The sequence below is a fragment of the Athene noctua genome, chromosome 1 (genome assembly GCF_965140245.1).
Source record: "Athene noctua chromosome 1, bAthNoc1.hap1.1, whole genome shotgun sequence".
NCBI lineage: Eukaryota > Metazoa > Chordata > Aves > Strigiformes > Strigidae > Athene > Athene noctua.
In genome coordinates, this window is record NC_134037.1 from 122,564,970 (window position 1) to 122,585,167 (window position 20,198).

Genomic DNA, 20,198 nt, shown 5'->3' on the forward strand with positions numbered 1-20,198 from the left:
CTGGGTGTTTTCATTTTGGTTTTAATCCTGAATTTTGTTTTTTACTTTGGCATTCTATTATTGCTAAACCCCTGTACACAAAAGTTGTCCGACCAACTCTAGTCATGCTAGGAAGGATGGTCTGTGTGAGCTGAGGGGCTGAGACTGGATCTGAGACCTCTTTGGAGTCCAGGGAACTCAGTATTAAACTCTTATCGACAGTGAAACCTGAAATGTATATTGTATGGCCAGAGATGCAGGTAGTCGATACTTGCAGGAAAGAATTAGACAATTTAAAAGCCTCTTTAAATTGGTTATGGTCATGCCTTAAGTGGTTCAGTAAATTTAGTTTGTGACTATACAGTATGGGTTTCTCAAGGAAAACAGCCTAACAATACTACAAACCCTGGGAATATTGTAACCACTGTACTATGCTAAATGTTTAATTAAGTTTTGTCCATTTTAGACATATGTAGGGCTAATAATTCCTGATTATTTTCATTTTAGTGATAAAAGACATTATATTATTGGGCAAAATATGCTAATGATGACTTTGAACCCTTTGTAATTAGCACAATGTGTGCAATTTAGGGATGTCTCAGCAGATTATCAGATTCAGGAAATAATTTGCTAACAATTCCACGTGATCTCCTTTCAGCTGACTGCACAAGTCACTTAAGATTATTAGGTGTTAAATATACAAAAAACATGACATTGATCTTTCCAGTGGGTGGCAAGCAGAATATCTAATCTCTGCAGTTGCTTGAAGCTCTATTTCTAGGTTTCCTTACAAAATTGCTTGCTTTGAAGTTAAACAGACCTTACAAGAAAAACGTCTTTGAGCCGATCTCAATCTAAGTAACGCAAAGCAGAACTCATTTCCAGATATCAATAAGCAGAAGTCTTTGGGATCATAAAAGGAAATAAGTCAAAATAATTTTACAATACTAGGTATTTATACAGTAAAGCCAGTCTGGCTAGCTCCTGTTACTTAAATGTTTAGGACATCTGGCTGCGCAGGGGACCACAGAGTCTGTTATGACCCTACAGAGATGTAGAGTTTCACAAGAGGTTTCGTTATTCCTGTTTCACAGAGAATGGGACAGCCATAAAAACTAGATACCTCCTCCAGTGCCCTTTGAAGTCACTGGGAGTCTGAGGGGACTTTTGCAGTAGTCCCTCTGCAATACCAAGAGTTGTTATTTTTTTGAGGCAGGTATTGCTACCCAAAACAATTCAACACAGTTCTTCCCCTAGGAAGCCCACAGGAAGGAGCTAAGCGTTAGATTCTCCTTGTTGAGATTTTTTCCATCAGTGAGAAGTCTTTCCCAGACCCCGTGTGCATCCATAATGCTTACGATTTTTTAAACCTGGCCTTAAGTCAAGCTTCCTTAATTAATTATTTATATTTAAATGTATACATAATGCTTTAAACTAAAATGTTTACATTTTAGATTAAAAATGTCATGCTGCAAAGGATTATTGAGCAGTGGCTGTTGCTCTGGTTTGTTGAATATGTCTTTGAAACATGCTAACTTAGAAAAATGTTAATATTTGGATGCATGTTTGTTCAAAGCAGCCTCTAGAAATTAAACTGATAGTACAAAGTGGGGCTATGAAGATAAACCTGAGTTTCTGACACAGGAGGGGTCCCAGAGTGGTATCTCTCTTCATCCAAAGTAAACTCTCATCACCTGGGAGTATCAACAGGCAGAGAGACTTGGACCCTCAAGGACATTTTTTTTGGTGTGATGATGTCCTCACGCAGATTATTACAGAAGAATTTCATTCTTGTATTCAAAACAGGGTGAGCTGAGAAACTTTTCAATAACAGTAGCAGTACAGCCATTTTTCATCTAAGACAAGATAGAGCCACAACTTTGATAAGCCACAAAGAAAATGTCAATGCAATTGAATTTTTCTCCCTGCACTACAGCAACAGCAAATGCACAGCCAGCAATGCCAGTGAACATTGGGAGCAGCTTAATCTACCCAGCAGATCTGTACTCCAGATCAAGTATGGAGACAAAACTTTGGAATAACTGAGCAACCCCACAAGCAAAAGTGTTGGCACTGTGTGATGGTACCCATGCTAACTGACCTCTACTGTTTTTGAAGGAGTTGCAAGTTTTAGCTTTGTATGAGTTACGGCTGACCTGTTTCTATGGCACTGGAGAAACAACCGTAGTACATACAAAGATAATTACCATTCCTTTTCATCAAAGTTATGGCCACTTGCATAGGCCCCTTCCCCAGCTTATCTCCTATTCAACAGCTATCATAAAAATTGATAGGCAGTGAGATGCCAAAAGCAGAGCTGCTAGAGGTGCTCCAACAACACCTATGAGCTGAGCTGATCACAGTAAAAAATGGTTTGCTAATTAGCAACAAAATCAGTAACCATCAACTATTCCAGATTCTATAGAGAAAGTGGTATTAATTATGTTGAAAGTGTAGTGCAGAGGAAAAGACAAATTAACCCCCCACAAAAGCAGGTTGTGCTTCGTCTACTGTTATTTTTAGCACAGCTACACGTGGGCTCATGGGTACTCCCTGCCAGCTTTCTTCCATTCGTACCTGTGCTCAGCAATGCCTTTCAGAGCAGAGCTAGGTCAAGACTCAGGATTTCTGAAAAGGCTGTCCTAGAAATGTCCTGTGCTCCAATATGATTCTCCTTTATGGAAAATGGGATCACTGAATATCACTGGAAGTAGTTAATCTGCTGACTGGCTTTCAGATTCGGCCCTCTTGTATGCAATTATGATTACAATGTGTTCTGAGATGTACTTTTTTTTTTTTTTCCTTCTAATTAAAATTGTCCTTTGTGGAAATTGCTTCATTGCACAATACTCCAGGCAAAGGAGCAAGTTCCCTTCTCCACAGGCATTTAACTGACATTCAAGCACAGGCCACAGATTCTGGACACTAGTCGAGGAACAGTTGTTATAAATCACAGAGGGGGATACAAAGATGGAGCAACTCCATACTTGCCCTGCCCTGGTCCTGCATACAACGCTGTGTTAAGATGTTAAGACCACAGGAGCAGCCATGGGATACTTGTGCTACACCTTCCCTCTCCCAGCCACTTCCCCAGATCAGTCACAGAGTGGGGATTTGCCAGGCTGTTATGGAAGATCCTGGCAAAGACCCACTGGCAAAGGGCCACAATGATATGGTAAAACTAACAGGGCTAACTCATGGTCCCTCAGTTGTCTCTGGTTTTAATACAGAAGTAATTCACAAGTATAACAATACAAGTCAAAACTGTTTATATCCTAAGATATACCATGTTTGCTGTAAGATCTGGAAGATATATGGCCACTGTGTTTGAATCAAAGTGGCATTCTCAGATGTAAAAGGGTATTGATTTGCTAAAAGGGCTAATAATCAGCAGAGCTTCCTGGGAAAAAAAAAAAAAAGATGAAGGAAATCTCAGTGAAACATAGCACTGATATATATTCTGCTTCCAAACAATGCCAATCCTCTTATATATCATAGATGAGATATAAATGTACATATAGATGTAGTATATCCCAAGAATACTGCTACGAACCATCAAAAGATGTTTATACTCTGACCTTGAAGTGCTTCTTTAAATGGGAGATAAAGGACATGATCTTCTGCAAGTGTGAATTTGTGTAGGTTCATGGCAGTGTATGCCAGCAGATTGTCTTCCCTAAAACCTTTAATACAATACGCATGGTTGGAACAGGAAAGGTCTATGAAAACAGACATTAAATTAACCTTTTGATAGCCATCTGATTTCTTACCAGCAATGATTAATTCTGGGCCAGATTTTAATATCAGTTACACCAAAACAAATCCAGAGTGACCCCATTAAGTTAATTCCTCCATCATATTTATGCCTCGATAATTGTGGTTAGACTCATGAATCTATTTCCTTGCCTGTGGGACCAGATCTTTGACGGGTGTAAATTGGTGTTGCTCCATGAAGCCAGCATAACCATGCCAGTTTAAACCAGTTAACAATCCAGCCCACTATATTAGCAACTAGCAAATGGTTTTAGGACCAGCAGCCAGCTGTCTAGACTTGTGGGCTACAAATACAACATGGGCTTTTTACACTGATGAGGTTTCCTTTAATGGAAGATAAATTAGTTGTGGTTCCCTTTTCTATTCAGAAATAGCACAGGCATCACACACAAATCCTGAAGCAGGATAAATTAAGTCAGGTTCCTGGAGCGAGCTATAATTTATATGAAAGTCTTTGAGTCATGTCAAATACACTCTTCAATTAGCACTCATCTGTTCAGGCAGAATAGGAAACAGGGAAAGAAAGTTCAAAAGGCCCTACTACATACCTGGCTTCAGAGAATGTGCATCTGAGCAAGGAAACGTACTTAGACTGAAAATCACCAGTGGTACCAGATCTAGAACTGATGCCTGCAGTCTACACCTGGCATTTTCTACTGGTCAGCCAAGGTTAGAGAAAAGCAGGCAACAAAATCAGTGGAAGAAAGGTCAGTACCTCTTGTCCCTCCCAGTGTTAAAATACCCATGTGGAAATAACTTCCTTTTAACTGAGACCCCTGAAAACCAGCCAGACTCTGCAAACACAGCCCTCACAAGCAGGAGGTGGGAATCTGCAACAGAAATGCAGCAATCCCCCCCCTGCAGCATGAACCAGCTTAAAAAACAGCTTATACTCCTACAGCTGCTTCCCAGAGCAAGTGTTGCCCCACTATACAGGAGCAGGCAGGACTCCGAGTGAGCGAGCAGCAGGAGCACTTAGAGGAGCATCACCTTCTACCACGTACTCATATTTCTGATGAGATTGACAATCTGTGGCTACAAACATGAACCAAAGCTTCTGCTAAAGCCTCCCAACCAAAACGTAAAATTACAACGTGCATTAAAACAATCCAACCTTGTATTTCTTGTTCTTGGGTCAGCAGTTTTTCTCAGGTTTCTTTATTAGCTCCGCAATCCTTTGCTCACATTATACGTGCCCCTTTTAGAGGATAGCCCCAGGGAACTCTGATCCTCTAACTGTATCCTTGAATTTGGGATCAATAACCACTGTGGTGTCAGGAGCCACATCCAGCTGAAGATAATGAGAACTGACTGCTGAAAAGCAGATGCATCTTGTAATACTGACATGGCACCTCTCCTTCTCAAAGCCCAGCCTCATGCAAGAATTAAACAAAGAACACAACTTCAATAGTCAAATTATTTCAGCTTAAATAATTTAGGCCAGGATTTTCAAGACCCTCAAGGGATGAGATACCCATTTCCCATTAAAATTAATTAAATAAAATTAATTTTAATGGGAATTGGGTATCCAAATCCCCCAGAAAGCTTTGAAAATCTAAAACTCATTTGTTATTAGAAACCCAAGCAAGAAATTAGGCCTATTCATGTTCCCAAAGTCATCAAGAGGTGTTTTTTGGTGATGTCAACATGCACATGACTGTTTTTCTGAAATACCTTTCTATTTTTTTTCTTTTCCTTTCTGGATTGGACTTAGTTAACATCAGGGATGACATTAAATTCCTCCTATAACCAGTACTCTCTTAGTTCCTTTCCTCTCAGGTCTAATTCTGTGTTTCTTTTTTTTTTATTCAATATTGGGAATAGGGATGTATTTGTGTTTTACTGTGATTGCTTTACTTTACCTCTTTAGGTACAGCTACAATTTTTAATGGATTGAAATGCCACTCCAAGTAACTTTCTCATCCTGTGTCATATTTATTTGGGTATATCCTTCATGAAAGAAATGGTGAGGCTTATAAAATGCTGTCAATACTGCAGACTCCACATTAAGACCCCTGATCCCACTGGATCCATATCTGTTTACATACGTTTACAGTTTTACATTGTGGCATTCTGTTTCTCTAGGCTGTTTTTCCCAGCTTCAACAGTGAAAAAATTAACACATTAAATTATTCTGAGCTACCAAGTCACTAAGAAAACCCTACATCATCATCAGCCTTAGGCTAAAATAAGCCAAATTCTGTTTGATGCCAGCGGAGAGATGGTGTCTATATACGGCTGGTTACTGGGCTTGGTGCTTTGTAACTTGTCCTGGAGCAAAGCAGAAGTGACCCCACTGAAAACAGGAGTCTTCCCCCAGTGCTTGTTTTTATAAGGTCCCTCAGGGACAGAGGCAATGAATGTCACAGCCAGCCGTCCTCTTTCAGTGAGCATCAGGCTCCTGGGGTGGTTGCAATTGCTCTGTGTTCACTGGGGTTAATCCTGATTTGAAGTATCCATACCAGTAAGAAAACCAGCCCTGAGGCCATACTCAGATTAGAGATTAATATCCAGTGCCAATCAAAGTAGCAGGTCTCAGTTTCCTCAGCCTCTGGAAAAATGAGTACTTGGACACAGATCTTAACAGCTCACTCCATCTCTAGTACCATTACCACAAGCTCGCTCACTTACTAATCGAAGCAATTATGCTGTCCTAAATCACCTAATTCCAAGGCATTTCTAAGTGTAAGTAACTGAAGTATTTTCCATGGAAGGACAACTTTTCTCTTGTATTAACATACATAAATGCAAAATAATAACACTATCTTTCTTTCTCTTGGATGTCATTGGTGTCTTAGTAAGTGGATGTACTGTATTATGTTTCTAGACCTTGAAGTTTATAACCCTTCCTTTCTACATCATTACATCTTGTTTAAATTAATATATTTCAAACATCTTCCTCCTTTGTTTTACTCTTCCCATATTAGTAAAAACCATCTTTGGCATTCGTGCAGCATACATCCTTTCAACAATGCATCAGTTCAGATTAATGCATTGTAATGTCATTTTTAACTCGGTTCTACATGGTCATTTTTCATATTCTGTTGAAGACAAAAGCAAAAAAACAAAAATACAATTCATTCCACACTGTCATCCCTTTGTCCTGACCAGAACAACTCGATCGTGTTGAAGAAGGCATGAACCATATCAACCAAGACATGAAGGAGGCCGAGAAAAATTTAAAAGATTTAGGGAAATGCTGTGGCCTTTTCATATGTCCTTGTAACAAGTAGGTACTGGGTACCGGCTCTGCTATGTGGTGTCCAGTTTTTTGTCACAGTGAATGTCTGAAGTTTTTGTCTTTTTTTTCTTTGTCCTTTTCCATCTGCTTCATTCTGTGGGGATAAAATACTTGTGTTTAATCAGAACAACTGGAACGCATCGAAGAGGGAATGGACCAAATCAATAAGGACATGAAAGAAGCAGAAAAGAATTTGACGGACCTAGGAAAATTCTGTGGTCTTTGTGTCTGTCCATGTAACAAGTAGGTGCTGCCTGCCTCATCTCTTTGAGCACTTAAGGCTGATCCCAAAGGCCTTGTGAAGCTCATCCTTGCTAGGCACATGGACAGGATGAGCATGTGGCATGCAGAAAGAACGATTCTGGTTCAAATGCATTCATCTCATAGCATAGACAACTGACTGGGAATTACTGTAGATGCATTAAAATCAGGCATACTGCAGTGAAAGCTTCACTGTTGACACCTTTTAATGGTAAAAGTTTCAACATTTTACACAAAGTGTACTGACTGGTTCCATTTTCCAGCAAACAAAACCACTGGGGCTACCTTGTTCTTGGAGACCCTAAATTTTGAAACATATTTTCACAAGCAAGTTTCATAAACAAAACAGTTGAAAAAAAATGCAGAAGAGGTCTTAATAAACAGTACTCAAAATTATGGGTGAAAAAAATCACACCTTTTTTCATTGTTCAACAGAAATAGTCCTTGACAAGATTTTGAAAGAGAAATGACGTTTCACAATTGGAACCCAACTTGAAATGGTTTTCATCCTGCCATAGGCGACAAATTGGAGAAAATCTGAACATGCCAAATTTCTCTCATTTGGGTAGCACGTACACTAAGCAGAAATGTTGAAATGCATTGGATTTGCTTGCATGCCATCACACTTGAACGAAACCGTCCTCCAAGTAATGCAAAGCTTGTTTTAAATGCCAAATGAAAATGTGATGTGCGGTTATGTGGGTGTAGGAAATGGGGGACAAAGTGGACCAACCAGAAGTCCTTGAGGAATGGCAAATCCAGCGGGCAGGGGAGTAGGCATGCAACTAGGTTACAGTGAAAACAATCATAAATGGTTGGCCAGAGACTGCAGGAAACAAAGCAGTGCAGTGGTTCTGCAGTATCATAATATAATACTGCCTTTCTGCGTGGCACAGATACTTTGTCTTCACAGCCAGGGCCTGATTCTACCATGATGATCAAGTCCCAGGGAAAAAGAGCTGTCATGGAGTTCAGTGGGTATTTTGTCAGAAACGGGAATAGTAGGACTGGCTTTCTGCCTCATCAGTCACCATTTATTTTTGAAGTTAATTCCCTTGGGACACAATGAAGATACTGCCTCGGCTTTAAAAAAAAATTTTAAAACATTTTTTTAAAAAAATACATTTTGCTCTTGTGTACCAAGCCATGAACACTTTGCTGGGGTAAACGTTTTGCCCAGAGTAGGTGTACTACTGCCTTGGTGTGCACAATGGGAGAGGTAAGGAGGAATGGAAAGAGCTACACACACACAGAGCCTTTGTCAGTGGGACTGCCTGCAGTTGGTATCAGCTCCGATACAGGCTTTAGCCCTGCTATCCTGCACCAGAGGACCCAGTGCAGAAAAGTGCTGCAGGTACAAGAGCATACCACGGAAACTTTACATCTCCCACACTCTAAAAAGAGTGTTGTGACTTTAAAAGGAACACTGTCCTGGCTTGCTTCTCCTGGAGAAACCTGGCATAATGCCTACATTAAAAGTTTACCCTTGAAGTACAAAACATTCTGATGTATTTTCCAGGAATTGTCACTTTTTAGAGCAGCTTTAATATTCTGTACTGTAGGAAAGGCTGCTCAGAACTGACAGCCAGACCTGTGGCATGGATGAGGTTAGCACCTGACACATGGTCTTGAAACATTCACTATGATCACAGTATTGCAGTATCAGAGAATCAATAGATGCAAGAACAGAAGGATACTGCACACATTCGATGTGGGGGGCGTGCACTTTTAAAGGTGTCTCTTCCCTGCTTTAAGGCAGTATTCTGACCTCTGCAGTCTGCAGAGAGATTTCCTAAAGTATCATTGCTAATCAGTCAATGTGTTCAGAAACAGAGTATGAATGAACAATGCTTTTAGAGACTGTTCCTTGAATCACTGTGCCAGGTCTCAACTGGTACAAATAAGATGATATTCTGAGAAGTGAAGCATGGGAGGAAGAGAAATCCATACAATTCTGGGCATCAGTATCACCCTGGTGCCCTAATGCTCCTCTGGCTGGTGGTAGGATAATGGCATATATTTTTAAAAGCTTAACCATTTCACACATAACTACGATACACAGAGTAAATACAACAAGGCTTGATCCTACATTCTTAGGAGACCCAAAATGCCTATGGCATGAAACTTTGACCAGGCTGCATTCAAAAGACAACTGCTACTGACCATGAGCAGACCCAGACTCCACCTGTCGACTTTAATAGCAAGTCCACAAGAAAACAGAGATCAAATTCTGGGTGTATAAAATCATTCACCTCAAACACAGAGACTGTCTCACTCTCAAAGCTGCACAGGTCTAAAGCTGTATGTGCAGCAAGAGAACTACTTTTACTCCTTTCTAGAAATGCCAGAGCTGATGTATAGTTTCAGAGAACTAAGAACAAACAAGCCAACCATCATCTTATTAAGTCTTCACAAACTTTAGTAGGAAATAAGCAACAAAAAAGATGAGTAGGAAAGATCCTCTTTTCATCCACGTTTTAATTCTATATTGGAGCATGCAACACATCTTCAGGCTCAATAGAAGCTGAGCTGCTTCAGGGGGCATGGAGAGAACATAACATCAGGGATGGCTTTGTTGTGTCCTTTCCAAATCCTGCAGAAGCACGTTCAGTTTGTCCCCCAAAATTCAAGCCACAGGGCTGTTTCTATGACTGATTGGAGCTGATCAAAGAACAGGGGAACCATGGAGATTTGCAGTTCCCAACAGCTTTGTTGGAAATTGCTCCATGTCCAGAATAAAATCAAGAACTTATACCTACAGACCCTAAACACTCACACTCTCCTGTTGAAGTGTTCAATCTCATCTGACAACCCCAGTGACAGCAACCCTAAATACGCTGCACATGCTAATCTGCCACTGAAGGTATGCCTGGATTTTAATTTTCTATCCATGGCAGCTCAGTCAAAAATGGCTCTCTGAAAGTGAATGTAACTGTCATAAACAACAAATGTAACAAGTTGATAGGCTATTTTAAAGTCCTGTGGTTTAAAGCTCCTGAAGGAAGTGATGATCCATTTTTGCCTGTGTCTTGCTTATTGTGAAGGCTGTTACTGCTGATGCATTAAGAGTATGATGAACTATTGGGGCAACTGTGCTTAGTGAGAATGCTTCACTTCTTATTCATGCCTGTAGCTGGTGCATGAAGAAAAATGTAGAAAGATTTCCCTTTCTGATGCTAGATTGCTCGTATCTTCTCTTTTCTCCTGCATTCATTTCACTTCTGCCTATTTTACTTTTTGTCTCTGTGGATAAAGGTTTGTACATCAACTGTCGATGTATGATTACTATTTTCAAGTACCGATATATTATTTGAAAAAACTAATGAGCCCTATGAAGTTTATGATAAAATCATCCCCAAATCATTTTGGGAAAGGTTAGTGGCTTTAAATGCCTATTATGCCACATACTTGTTAAAAAAATATCAACAGAAACCCAATCTTCTGCATGGTAAAATGTTAGTCTAGCCAAATCAGTCTATCTCTAAGGGTGTGTTGCTGTGATGTGATGTACACACTATACTTGGCAGTTTTGTTTTTATGTCTGTCTGCCAGTACGTTCTCTGTGTTTGATGTCAAATCGTATGTGTCACTGAAATGAAACAATGTTTTCTACTTATCTGTATTTCTTCTCTTTTTCTTTTTACTTTTTTTTTTTTTCCTTCTTTCTGAAAACTAAGTCAACATCCGAGAACCTGTGTGCAGTGTTGTAGACTTGACAATTGCAATTCACCCTATTGGAAACAAAACCTCTGACCATCACAGTTGTTGTGGCAGTAAAGTAAAAAACCAAAACCCAAAACCCTCCTTTTATTCAGGATTATGATATATCGGTATACAAACAATGACCCTCTATCTGAAAACTCATTTGCTTGATTCAGCTTTTAGCTTGGAGAAGTAAAGAGTTTTGCATTTGTCCTTGTCCACTTGATGCTTTGTTACTCATCATCTTTTTTGCATAGGCTTAAATCAAGTGATGCTTACAAAAAAGCCTGGGGCAATAATCAGGATGGTGTTGTAGCCAGCCAGCCTGCACGTGTCGTAGATGAGCGGGAGCAGATGGCCATCAGTGGTGGCTTTATCCGCAGGTGAGCCTTTTTATCCACTGTTTTCTCTCTATTCTCCTTGTCACTGATATATTTAGATTTCTTCCATATGGTCATGAGTTCTGTGATGCTCATTAACTCCTTCGGTAGTGCTGGGTACTGTGATGGAGCCAGTGTTTTCCAGTGTGGCGGGTGCTCATAGCCTGATGGTGATTAAGACAGGTACTAAAGGCTTTACTGTGTCCTCTGACTTCCCCTAATCCTGTGGGTGCTTACCTGAGCTAGTGCAAAGGATGGTTACAGTGTTGGAAATCATGGAAGTAAGGATCTTAGCCCTGAGAACCAGAAGATGCTTGAAAACTTGGCCCTAAGCCTTCCTCCCTAAGACTGCCCAGATTTGGGCAATAATAAAATAGAGATAATATCTATTTATTTACTTCACAGCAGCAATGTGAGGTTGCAGACTGTCATGGCCAGTCAGCACTGTCCTCTGCACTCCAGCTTCCTGGCATGAGCAATGCACTTTTCCTGGGGGCCTTATTATGGGTCTCATTAATGACCGTTGTCAAATGCTTCAGAAATGAAGTGTCAGATAAACAGGAGTTTATTATTATTACATCTCAAGATATGTAGTGCACGTTATCCATCCTTGCCAGAAGATGTACCAAAGCATCCAGCACCCCTTCCTTTCTTTTCAAAAAGAAAAAAGCCTCAGGGTCCCTGCCAAAGCACCGAGCCAAGTGCAGAACTAGAAGCACACTTTTAACTAGAGGTATACTACTTCCCTGCTCGTGACTGTCCAGAAAACCTCATTGAATGGGGAACGATGCCCTATTCCTCAGCTGCTGTAAAGCCACAACTATGGAGAAACATTGATGCTTTAGTGGCAACCCCTGTGCACTCAAATGAAAGCCAGTTGAAACACACAGCTCTACTAATGGCAACCAAACTGCAAACTTTCAGCAATATGTAGGGATCCAGCAATAAGTACATACTGATTACAGTGCTTATAGAGCATGTATTTAGATGACAATGCTATCAGCTGAGTGGATAAAGGCATACCAGTAGGCAAAGCTTTGATCTCTGAAGATTAAGGACACTGGATTAATAAGTAATTATCTTTCCAAAAACTATTATCCACTTATTTTTTTGGCTGCTGTGATAAAGGGAAATCAGTGTGAGAGAAACAATACTGTCATGCAATCTGGAGCATGGGATGGAGTTGCTATTTAAGTTTGCTGGGTCTGCCATTCACTTTTTTTTTTTTTTTTTTAAATTTCTGGATAGCAGCCCCACCAAAATGAAGATTGGGGCATGGTAACAGAATAGCAGAGAAGGAAGTTATGCTGCACCATAATCGTTCTGCAAATAGACTGTAGCGCCCTTTTGGCACCTACGTGAACCCAAATTGCACAAGAGGCTTAAGGTAGTGATTTTCTGAGTGGAACCCATGGACCTTGCTTTTCTCAGTTTCAGTCACCATATACTTTTCCAGCCACTGGAGTGTTGAACTGGGTCTTGGCTCAAGCGGAAGTTTTTTCTTCTAAAAACTAAAAAAAGTAACTGAAAAAAAATGGTGCTAGGAATGAGAGACAAAGAATCTTTACTAAAGTCAGTAAATCGGAGAGAAGCTGCTTCTGTCATTTACCAGAAATACATTTAACTAAATAGGATGTTAAGTCTGGATTTTCACAGCTGAGGCAGCTCTTCCTCAATATTTCAGTGAGCCCCAAGTGTACAAGGATTGGACAGTATCCATTAGCTATGTGTAGTTCAAGGAGGGGAGCAGGTATAGCTTGAATTCCACCACCCTCCAGCGTTTCCCACATACTTTTCATTCTTTGTTTGAGGACCATGACCAGCAGAGAGGTGCCATGTGTGGTACAAACAAGCTCAGACAGCAACACTTCTAGGAGCAGCAGACATGAGCAGTATAAACAGAGCAGTGATGAATGCAGACAGTCTCAACAACCAAAAAATTAATGTTTTTCAGGCTAGCTGAAAATCCCTTTTCCTCAAAGCTAAACACAGCAGCATGCTCCTCAGGTGACAAGCTAAGGAGGACGCAGGGGAGGTTTTGGGTGAATCAAAGTTTCAGGGAGAACCTCCTCTGTCTCTGCTTCAAAGAATTGGTTTTTTGATCCTAGGGTAACAAACGATGCCCGGGAAAATGAAATGGATGAGAACCTCGAGCAGGTCAGCGGCATCATTGGCAACTTACGTCACATGGCCCTGGATATGGGCAACGAGATTGACACACAGAATCGCCAGATTGACAGGATCATGGAGAAGGTAAGCGATGACATTTCTACGAGGACCACAAAAGGGGCTGCATTTTCCCTTCTGCAAGCACAGGCTGTGCATGCTGTCATTTTTCTTCAGCTCAGAGAAGGACAAGGGACAGAAATAGCTGCTAAAGCTCCTCTCCTCCTTCCCAATCACTGGGCCACAGCAGAGCGTGCTGCTGTGGATCTTCAGTAACCTTTGGTGTAGGTCGGGTTGAATCCACACAGCTAGTGAGGGGACCCCTTAGCACAAATCAAGGATCCTTTTGCAACAGCTTTGGGAAAGGAGAAATACCCTGAGCTGTGCAGAATCGCAGGGCTTGTGTCTGAATGCCCTGGTGCTTCCTGGCAAGTTTTCAGCTTTCTTGGGCTTTCCTTCCCTTGGAAATTCCACGAGTGCTTGAGAATTGGATCACCTGTTTGGAAGACCAGTCCTCAGAAGAGGATAGGGATTTATTAAGCCAGGCTTTGCTGTATGGTAAGAGTGCAGCCAGCCTTGTCACGCTGCCTACTTATAACCACATTTTTACAGAGATCTACCAGCTCTCTTGGGGTGCGTGTGTATATGTGTACATATAGATACACACACACACTGGGGCTCAGCATTACTGTAGCAAAATCACCATCTAAAAAGGCAGAGAGCACCGTTCCAGTGCCAGACCTGCATTGCAGATTTCTGAAGCAGATAACAGCACCCTCCAAAGCCAGCAGGGAACTCACTGCCATCCTCAGATCCCAAGATCTGTAAGCCATCTGCATACATACTGGCAGAGCTCCAGGCACAGGCACAGCCAGGCTGAAGTGGCATAAGAGGCTCAATCTTCATCTGGTGTAAAATCAATACAACACTTCAGCTGAGATTTACACAACCTGAGGATCTAACCCAGGGACTTATATGTCCTGCTTAGACTTAATGATGACCTTTAGCGGTAGAGGCTGTATTCCTGAACCCTTTTAGACATTCTTCTCACACGAGCAGGATGCCCATGCCTATTTTTCATGTGAATTAACTACATCAGAGCCTAGTGAAAAAAAATAAAGAAAATACTGCCCTGAGAGATTCACTCAGATAGATTTCCTTATTGGAGTTTGATTCCTGAAAGAAATGGGTGAAGTATATGTTGTCTTAAAGATGGGAAGTTCAACTCTGACAGACAGACAGTCACATGACGTGGCAGAGCACACGGCTTTGCGTTGGTCAAAAGTTTTGTTTTACAAAGCTGCATCTGTTAGTTTGACTGTTGGAAAATACACTGTATTACTGTGATGCCATCTGCAGCATTTCAGATTTCTGGGGAAAATAGGAGCATTGGGGGGGAAGAATTTACTGCTGCTATTCAACACGAGAAAGCAGCACATCTATTTACAATACAAGAAGGGACTGGAAGATTATACAGCCTACCATCATAACTACCTTTAAATAAGAAGCCTAGAACATATGTTATTTTCTCAGAGCAAGTATGGGGACATGCACTACTACATGTTACCAGCTACCCTACTCATGATATAACGTAGTGGTAGGAACATGCCCTGTGGATGGAAATCAGCTGCGTCCTATCTGTGCCTGCAGGATACTATCACAAAGCACAGCAAGCTTAACAAGTGACTGTTCTTCTATCGGTTCAAGCTTGCAAACATCTAGATTTTGAAAACATTGACCAGGCCTTGTGCGGACATGAAGCACATGGGCCAAATCTCTAGGCGGTGCATGCTGAGAGCAGTTGGTTAACTGAGGGGACTGGCTTTCCACATCTATGCAGTCCTCTAACAGAGTTAGGCATTTCAAGCAGCAAGAGAAAAACAACATTGCATGCTAATGTGATTCATTAAATCCAGCCTCACAGGCAGGCCTCATCAGGCAGAGCCCTTGGCTAAAGAACAGTGACACATTTCTGAAAAATGGACCTGCAGTGTACACAGAGGAATCGACATGAAAGAAGCACGAAACCAAGACAGCTTTCAGTCTTAGTGAAAATCTGACATATTTCTCAGAATAGGGACACACAGTAATGACATACTAGAAAAAGAAACACAATATATTAGGAAAGCCCTCTATAAGAGACAGAAATGACAGTTAGCTGGATGATACTGAAACCACAAATGCATACACACCCCTTTTGGAATGAAATATGCCGAGAGACCATCGTCCCTAGCTGGCAGTGGGCATACAGCATTGCTAGAGTTGTTTTCTTTTCCTGACCAGCTGGAGTACTGTGCTTTTGGTCAATTATGATCATTAGAAAGATTCTGGGCTGGCACATGTTGCAAAAGTTGGGATGTGTCACAAAGCTAACCCAAATGCTCCTAAAGCATTTATGTTAAACGGGATGCATGCATCCAAACCAGAGCAATCTCATAATGCAGGGATGTAATCTGATCTATCCATAGTAATAGTGATAGCAATGAATAAAAGGCTTTATCCTTCCCACAGATCAGAGAGACAGGACAAAACCTAAATGATTATGTGACTAGTAGGTCAAATGGCCCAGACATCATCATCAGAGGACCCTGTCCCTAAAAAGGAGTCTGGGAGGAAAGTAGGAGGGGCTCAAAACATTCTGTCTTGACCTAGGTGGGAAGATCTGTACAAAGACTCCCACTTGACTTCAATGCAACATCATCCACCAGAGTTAGACCTTAGTATTCCTGTTTAGGAACATTATGTTTCATCAATTTTCAATCAATATTCATGTATGTCATGACAAACGTAACTGTTTCCAAACATTTTTTAGGTAGACTTTTGGCAAAAGCACAAAAAACTGTGCTGTGGTAGACAAGGTCAAACTCATGGCTAAAATAGTGTGGCTTATAATGAGTAGTTATGTTGATTTACTCTTGTTGAAGATCTGGCTCATGCTGTTGTACCAAAAATACACATCTACATAGCATTTGCCAAAATAATTATGGAGAAAAGCCCAAGATATTTAAGAATGATTTATTGCACATCAGTATAACCATTTTTAAAGGGTTTTTAAAGGTGTGTAAGAAAGTTGCTTCACCATTCTGTTTTTGCAAATTGGAGATTTAAAATAAAGCTGTACAATTTGGATACACCCCAGAGAAGTGGGAACAATCATCAAAGCTAACAAAATGGAGCCGTCAAACCACAGAAAAGAGTTTGCTATTTGAGTTCATGCTTTTAAAGCAGTAACATAATTCTCACCTTTCCCACAGGTCTGTTTTAAAAAATTGAAAACATTTTCTATCTAGTCCCTCTGCTAGCATAAGTAGGTGTAGCAACATGGGCTTGAATGGAGCTTTGCCGATTTTTGTCAGTTAAAACAATGTCTTTAGTCTCCAAAACTGACTTCTGCAGAGCTACAGAAAGCCATGGTCAAAGCGTCTTCCCATTCAAAGACAACAGCTAAACCTCCAAATTGGTGCCATTTTATTAACAGAATTTTGTAATCATGGTGTTACCCCACAGAAGACAGTGAAGTTAACTGTTCGGCCTACGCTGGACTAAACTGATTGCTTCAAGTAATGGTAGAATCCCTGCCTTTTCTTAATTCCTGTTTATGCTGCTGCCCAATGAGAGAGGTTACTCTCTCTTGCAAGTACACTGGTGAACTTTGTTGAGAGAGACGAATAATGGCATCACTCCTACCTATTCCTTTCCTTCCACGTGTAGAACAAAGAGATCCAGACCAATGTATTTTCAAATAAATCTATCTTTGTCAGCATTCCCCACATCAGGTGATTTAGCTCCCCTGCTCCAGCAATTCTCTACACTGACCAAAATTTTAGTTTTGCCTGCATGCCTGGTGATCTAAATTAGAACAGAGCATAGGTCCACTGAATCTCAGAGAGCACTAAAGCTTTTCACCAGTGAAATCCAGGTGCACATCATCAGTTCTCATCCTGTCATCCATTACCATCAATACCACTAGCAGTATCAATAGCACCAGCTACAGGTCTGGCACAGCATTTACAAGAGTTCAGTGAAGCTGAATACAAACATAAAAGCTCTACCCAAAGGCTATCTGAAGTTTCACAAAACCAGTAAATCTGTAATCTCTTTTTGGGTCCCTAACACCACTTACAAAAAACAGCTCTCTGGTATTTTCAAGCTTCTTTCTTTTTTCCCCTGACCTAGCCAACACTAGAGAAGTGTCCACAACGTGTTGTGGATGTTCTCTTTCTGACCTGTATTAATCTGTTTCTTTCCTTTGTGTTTCCCTAGGCCGATTCCAACAAAACCAGGATTGATGAAGCCAACCAGCGTGCAACAAAGATGCTGGGCAGTGGTTAAATGCAGTGAAGTGCATTTCCTTTTAATGCTGTCCAACAGGGCAGTACCTTCATGCTTTTATCATGGTATTTACCTACTAGGTTTGCACACATGCACATATCAGCCCCATTGTAAATGTTGTCCTGTGTAGTTTGTCAGCTTTCCAAAAATGATACTTGTAATTATTTTTTTCTAGATATCTTTCTTTCCAAAGGTTGTACATAGTGCTGATTTGATGGCTATAGCTCACTATGATGTTTTTTGGGATTTTTCCCTTCCTTGTTTCTGTTTTGGATTCCTTTCCTTTCTCCCCCTCTCCTTTTTTTTTTTTTTTTTTTTTTTTTAATGATGTTTGCTGAATGACAACACTGTTGGAATGCTAAACGTGCTGTTAACCTTTAAATATACAGTATTGTTCTTGTAAAACTGTGACATTCCACAGAGCTACTGCCATGCTCCTGTCTTTGGGTATCATGATGTTTAAGCACTTAAACCTGCTGTCCTCAGTTCTTCATTGCCATTATCTGTTGTTATGATTTCATGATTAGACAATGTGGAATTATATTACTATAACAAGCATTGCACTAAAAAGTGATGTGATTTATGCATTTATGCATGAGGAATAAATAGACTTTTAGATTCCTACTTAAACAAGAATTTTCCCATGGCAGTAGCACACCAACAATGACAACAAAAGCATGCTCAGTATTCGGACTCTTTTGGGACTATGTTATACCAGCAAGTTTGCAGTTGTGCCACTTTTTTCTTGTTGATATATATATAGTTATTAATCATGATCATTTTTTTTAATTATGAAAAAAAGAGGGATTTGGCACTCACCATTTAGCCATTGCCAGCAAAATAAAAGCTTGGCTGAAAATATGTCAAAGACAAAAAGAAATAAGTGTAATATATTGGGTTTGTCTGCTGCTTTTGAAGACTATCTTTTGGAGGAAACGAATACCATATGAAATGGTGCAAAGAAATTTAATTTTTATAAGGCTCTCTCTTACTAGTCGCTATCCCCATGTGGTTTGTTATCGGTACAGTTCTCTGTTGCTTACCTAGAGCTATGCACACCAAATCGCTGAGATGTTTAGTAGCTGACTTAATTAAAAAATAATAAAAAAACCTAAATGAATGAACTCTAGATAAACTGTGAGATAAATATAATTTACAGCATGTAATATGAAATTCCTTATGTCTCCTGTCAGTTTGTGAAGTGATTGACATTTTGTAGCTAGTTTAAAAATTATTAAAAATTATAGATCTCAGAATCCATGCTTGCTTTATCCATTTGTTAACTAGTTATTTGCCACTTATCTGGGGAAAAGGAGAAGAGCAAATTCTAAGCACTCATTACAAACTGGTTCTGTGTTACACGTGGGAAACTATAGATGTCTGTTTGCAATACTGTATAAAAGTAACTACTCTAAAAATGGCATTTTACATCAGCACATTCCAAGTGAATATTATTTTAAATAACCCAGCTTGGATTGCCAAACACTGAATCAAAATATATTCTCTTGTTCAATGGAAAGGAAAAATAAAATAAATGTTACGGTACAGAAGGATACAGTTCCCTAGAATAAAAATCTATTCCTGTAGTGGATCTAGCCATGTGCTAGTACACCTCTTTTCAGGGAACACTTTGAAATACAGAGTTTGTGTATTCTGCTAAGAATAATTTTCTCAAATGACTAACGACTACTAGTGTTTACTGCCAATGAAAAGTGTTATCATATTTTCCCAGGGTTTTTTTCCCTATATGGACAAACTATAATTAACTCTGCATGAGTGACAGTTCACTCATGTGTCTCACATGGCCCTAAGTCAAAATACACAAAGAACATAAATGCTTGCATAATTATAATCGCATGATAATGTAGACAAGCTATATTTTCTTTAGCAGCCTTTTATTTTTAGTATCTATTAAAAATTAATTTATGCAAAATATTTTCCCCCACTACTTCAAATCAAAGAGTAAACTTCAAGCAAACATCTTTAATCTACCGACCATTTCCAATCCTGTTCGTTCAGGGATTCTAGTATTTGTGACAGCACTGTCATTCTGCAATGTCAAAGCCTAATGAAGGAGGGCAATAATTGTACTGGAAAATGCATCAATATGGGAACATAAAAATATAAGGATATTTGAGAAGGGCAAGAAATGTGTAAGAAACTAATGAAGATATTAATGGAGGTATTATTCCCATCTGTTTGACAAGAACACACCCTATCTGAAGAAGATCATGCTTCAAAAATCATTATAACTGACCAAAAATGTAAGCCATTGCTGTGAAGGAAATCACTATGTTTTGACATCTGTTTCTGTCTTGAACAAAGATCAAAAAGCAAACTGCCAGAACTTTTTGCTAAATGGG

The 20,198-nt window shown here is 40.0% G+C and overlaps 1 protein-coding gene across 2 annotated transcripts in view; it reads left to right on the forward strand.

The window, feature by feature from the left end:
* Positions 1 to 19,091, forward strand: part of SNAP25 (synaptosome associated protein 25) — a 66,115-nt gene extending 47,024 nt beyond the window's left edge. Inside the window, exons 5-8 of one of the 2 annotated variants that reach the window (XM_074915187.1) lie at positions 6,865 to 6,982; positions 11,215 to 11,340; positions 13,446 to 13,590; positions 17,767 to 19,091. In XM_074915187.1, coding sequence (XP_074771288.1) covers positions 6,865 to 6,982; positions 11,215 to 11,340; positions 13,446 to 13,590; positions 17,767 to 17,835 — 458 coding nt within the window. In that variant the 3' untranslated portion in view covers positions 17,836 to 19,091. Of the gene's footprint in view, positions 1 to 6,864; positions 6,983 to 7,119; positions 7,238 to 11,214; positions 11,341 to 13,445; positions 13,591 to 17,766 lie in introns of both variants that reach the window. The other variant, XM_074915102.1, reaches the window with a different exon arrangement.
* The last annotated feature ends 1,107 nt before the right edge of the window (positions 19,092 to 20,198 follow it).